Here is a 5,165-nt window from a genome sequence, read left to right on the forward strand (position 1 = left end):
CCAAGTTGAATTGAATTTGAATTTGATTAGGGAACCAAGAAATCAATTCAATATATACATACGTAATGAAAACTCTGAGAAATGAATTCAACTTCAGGAGAAAACACAACCGAGACTCGCCCCGGAACACTCTCGGCCTGCTTGGATAATCTGGAATTTGGCAAAACTTCGGTTTCCATCCAAGTAGGCACTGGAAATTCGCCTTTCGAGGCAGTCTACCTAAAGGCACAGATCATTATTTCAGAATCAGAACTGGTTGTGCATGTGTACAAACAAAAATAAAATTCTCGGAAAAAAATAGGAAATAAATTTCCTGAAAAATTCTCGTTTTTCGGCATCCAGTTGAAAAAGCAAAAATACACCAAAATTGAAATAGTAAAAAGTTACACAAAATCACAACGTCAGAAAAATTATATAAAATAAAATTCCAAATTACAAAATTTGTTCACCAAATTCAGTAAATAAATTTTCGTTCGTCGCGTTCAACCAGTTTCGGGTGAGCCGCCGCAGCCGCTGCAGCTGCCTCACACGCGATAATAATTCCCTCACTTTTCCCTCGTAGGCAATAGACATTTCTCTTGGGTTCTGACGCCGAACATTATGGAAAGGAGCATTTAGGTTCTGGCAACGTTTTCGATACAGTTTCTTGCGATAATCGTGTAAGATGGGAAAGGGCAAAGGCAAAGGCAAGGGGGGCAAGGGCAAGGGCAAGAAGAAGAAGCCAACCATTGTCGCAATACCACAGGCGGTTGTCCCAGAGTGCCCCGTGTGCCCCGAGCAACCGAAGCTGATACAGCCATTGGATCCATGCCCCGACTCCACCGGGCCACATGATGTGCTCCGCGCACAGCCCAATCATTACCCGGCTCTGCTGCGTATACCGGAAACGATGGCCGTTGTTGGCTCCGAGAATGGATGCTACGATAGCATCTGTAAGCTACTGCGCGCCGGATTTCGCTGTGCGGAACGCGTCTTTGTCATGGCGCCCTGGGGCAATTATGTGGTGTTCCGGTTCCACAACAACAGCGACTTCATCTATTTCCTCTACGATGGCTGCACATGCGACGTGAATCGATTCCGCTATCTGGACCTTAGCTGCGGCACCGCCGGCTTCCTCTTCTTCACCAACATGCACGACGTCATCAGCTACATCATCCAATCGCGCAAGACTCGCCTCTACCTGGAGAACCTCAACAAGATCGCAATCGACCAAATTGTCGAGGAATATGGCGCCGTCACGTACACCCAGAAGGCCAAGTGCATGCGCTTCTCCTAGAATCGTAGAGCCGTAGAGACCATGACGTCCATGCTGATGCTGTTGGCCACGAACGCTATGCGCTGTAACAGCTAACTGCGCATCGCTATCAACGGTCACTTCTGATTCCATTCACCTCGGTTCGGCCCTCAACTACCAAATTTCGCACACTTTTCGGGATAAAGCTCTGAGTATATATCAAATTGGGAAAATCTGCAATAGTTTAATAAATTTCTTATAGACTACCAATCTAATATCGCATCATTCTTGATCGTACGAGTCGAGCGCGAGTCAGCCAAAGTATTTGAATTTGAGCTTGAGTTTGAGTTTGAATTTGTATTCATCCCAAGCTCGCTCAAGTACGCATATCTTTTGATCTGTTTACATTCAATCAAATAAGTATGTGCATAGTTGTCTAACCTTGCTACCAGCAGCTCGCCGATGGGGGAGGCGGTGCTGCGGGGCCTTGTTCGCTTGGCATGTTTATGAGAATGTTTGGCTTTATGAAGTAACTACACGAATAGCAAATGCGAGCTCATTTGTGCTAATAAAGAAGCCAAAACAAACGGCAGTCATAAAGCAAATACTTATTGCAAGTGTATTAAACATTTGGAGCAGCAGCAGCAGCAGCAGCAGCAGCAGCAGCAACAACAACATCGGCAGCGACAGCAATTCAATGTCTTCCATAGCTGGCTGTAGAGATGAAATCCAATGCTCAAGTGGGGCAGCTTGGCTCAAGAAAGATCTTGACTGCGAATGCGACTGAGCGAAACCAATTGATTTTTCAGCCGAGCTCGTTAATTAAAACAACAATCACTGCAATCTGACGGGCAGGAGGGCAGATTGCCACAGCCACAGCCACAACCAGAGTCGCAGTCGCAGTCGCAGTCAACGGTCGAGCGAGTTAATCGCGTTGTCAAGTGCTGCACTTGAGCGCCGAATACCCCAAAAGATTCAAGACATCGCAATGTAATTGAGAAGAACTTGATTTTGGTTGATTTCTGTTGCTGCTGTTGCTGCTGCTGTTGTTGTTGTTGTTGCCGTGGACCTGCTGTCCATTTGGCTGTGGCCCATCTCAGTCCCCCCAATTGGTAATGCCGTGGGCGACACATTCTCCAATTGCAACTCTGCGTAGGCGTACGACTTCAGCTGCCGAGTTCTGCCTGGCTATAAACTCCATAATTAAGTTGCCAGCGCGCTGCGCAGCGGCTCATGTTAATGTCCATCATTCGCTCGTTTAATGTATGCAAATGCTGCACTTAATTCGATTTCAAATTCAAATACGAATTTCGTACTTGAGGAATTATTCATGGGGTTTTTCAGTAGTCGTTGGCACTCGGCTGTGATATGCACACAAATGAATTGATTATAAAGTATCTTGTTAGTTTTAGCTGTTGTTTGATTGTTGTTGCTGTTGTTGTTCTTGTTCTTGCTGGCTAAACAACTTTATCATTGAATACGCAAGCTGTCAACTATTAACAGTTGAACAATTAACCATAAAAACCAAACATGGATTGTAGTAAAACGAAATACATATGCAAATATATAGAGTACATCGGATTTCTCATAGAATTGTTCGAGAGGTAAAAAGAGATGAATACATAGATAGAGATGAGAAGAGAAGAGAAGAGAAAGAGAGGGAGGCAGGAGGGAGAGACAGAGAGAGAGAGAGCGATGAATATATAGAGCGAATGACAAAGAGAGATCAAAAGAGACATAGAGAGAAGAGGGAATGAGAAAATGAGAAAGCGACCGAACGAGGGAATGGGAAAATAGGGGGAACAACAGAATGTGACGAAAGTAAAAGAAGGAGAGCGAGAGAATGAGATGAGAGTACGAAAACATGGGGAACATGAGAAGATGAGAAAATTAGAAAAAGATAAAATGGCATAAGAGAAAGAGTGAAAAGGATGATCAGACACTGATAGAGAGATGTATGCAGAGAGAGAGAGAGAGAGAGAGAGAGAAAGTCTTAGAAAGATAGAAAGAGTACAAACGGGAGGGATGGCGAGGGAGTGAGACTCTGAAAGAGAGAGAGAGAGAGAGAGACTGAGCACAAGAGATCAATTACAAGAAGCAAGGAACAAAGACAAGGGAGAAGCCAAAAGAGATAAGGGATAGAAAACACCGAGACCTGAAACCAGAGGCAAGCGATAAGGGACCAGAGATGAAACAGCCAAGAGACCAGAAACAGAGACACAAATATATTTTCTGGCTCGACTTGATTGGCTCAGCCTGCTTGACTCAATTCGTATCCGTGCCATATATAGAGTGAGTCGAAATAGTTCAAATGAACTAAGCACTCGTTGCTTCTCCATTCCGATTCTATGCGCAAAGTGACATAAATTCGTTATCTGGCAGCTTATTATGCATCCATTGTATGGTATGGGGCTGGTACGCATTTTCACGCCTAACCCAATTATAGTGTAATAAAGGCCTTATCCGACCCTCCAATCGCGGTCTTCTGCCCGGGCTCACGTAACATTTAATTGCCTCGTGGCGCGTCTGTGTCTGTGCATTGTCTGTGAGTGGAAATGTCGTTTGTCTACTCGCTTTATGTGCGCGCTGTGCTGTGCCCAGTTCTCAGTCGTAAGCATTAATTGGCAGCTGACACAGAAAATCATTGACAAAACGGAAGTTCATTAGGCTTTGTCTTCAGCTGGCTGCCAAACTGCGAAACTGCGAAATCTCTGATGTAACTGACTGAGCGTTTGCCCAACGGCTGGCCGTGCCCCGGACAGTGCCATTATTATTATTCTTTGGACTATGAACAATGGGGCATCATCGATAAAAATGGCAAATATTTACGCAAAACTTCATGTAGTCCACGAATGGCAAAGCAAAGTCACCCAGAAGCAGCGAGACTGAGCAGCCAGGCCGCAAATATGAAGAGCAGCTCGGTGGCATGCAACATGCAGCTGCTATTGTTATACTGAGCAGACAGACGGTCTGACGGCCTGACAGTCTGTCTGAGTGACGGACGGAGTGACTGGGTGAGTGAGCCGCACCTCTTGATGGGCCCTGCTGGCTTGCTCCAGTGCTCGAGTCGCTCAAATCTCAATCTTGACGCAATTTGCACAATTGTTTGCTTAGGCATTTTGACCGTTAGCTGTTAGCCGTTTGCCGTTTGCTGTTAGCCATGTCGCTTGTTATGCAAATGAATGCAGCGCTTTGGCTTTTGGCTCACCTTTGCCCACGTCTATGTCCTTGACATGCGCCACTTTGGCTTCGTTTCGTTACCATTGGCAACTGTTTGGCGGGGCAGGCAACCTGCGTGGGTATACGAACTACAGTTAATCTGTGGGGGGCTGAGCTTTTGGTATGCTGGCAGGGCGGGATCGCAATCAGCGAAGGCGCCGTAATACACAAAGCCAAAAATATTCTTAGCTTGCCAGCAGCGCGTTCGTTGCTTAAGTCTTTCGTTTATAATTGCGTTCACGCTCGGTGTTGGCGTTGGCGTTGCCGTCTCGCATAATTTGTTCGCATCTATGGCTTAGATTTCGTTTCCTACTCCACACCAGCCCAGAGCCATGGCAAATTGCTTCCTTATTTGTGTGTACATTGTACCTATCCCCAGCAATGGTATGGTATTTTTTTTTTTCTATTTTGTGAGCCCAACCAAGCGGCTAACCACACAGACACAGACACGCATGCGCATGCCTGTATTTATGTACACAGAAGTGGATATGCGGGTCTCTTGTTGTGTAGAGAAGTACTTATGCTAAGCTGATCTCAAAGCGGCATAGTGGAGCGAAGGCATAGAAAACCATGTAAGTTTATGTAAATTTCCGAGTTGAATAATATAAGAATTGAATATATACGACAGTGTTAGGATATGAGAAGAGAAGTATTGGATATTATCAGTTTTAATGAGTTGCGTAAGAGTCAAGTCTGACTGAAGTCTTGTCGA

The 5,165-nt window shown here is 45.3% G+C and overlaps 1 protein-coding gene across 1 annotated transcript; it reads left to right on the forward strand.

Moving 5' to 3' along the window:
* The first annotated feature begins 219 nt into the window (after window positions 1-219).
* On the forward strand, window positions 220-1,504 carry LOC108655957 (uncharacterized). The gene is made up of 2 exons (XM_018107801.3): window positions 220-496; window positions 563-1,504. Exon 2 carries the CDS (start codon window positions 665-667, stop codon window positions 1,274-1,276), a length of 612 nt encoding a protein of 203 aa, XP_017963290.1. The 5' UTR covers window positions 220-496; window positions 563-664; the 3' UTR covers window positions 1,277-1,504.
* The last annotated feature ends 3,661 nt before the right edge of the window (window positions 1,505-5,165 follow it).

Source organism: Drosophila navojoa, chromosome X (genome assembly GCF_054131105.1).
Source record: "Drosophila navojoa isolate 15081-1374.11 chromosome X, UAZ_NAV_1.0, whole genome shotgun sequence".
Classification (NCBI taxonomy): domain Eukaryota; kingdom Metazoa; phylum Arthropoda; class Insecta; order Diptera; family Drosophilidae; genus Drosophila; species Drosophila navojoa.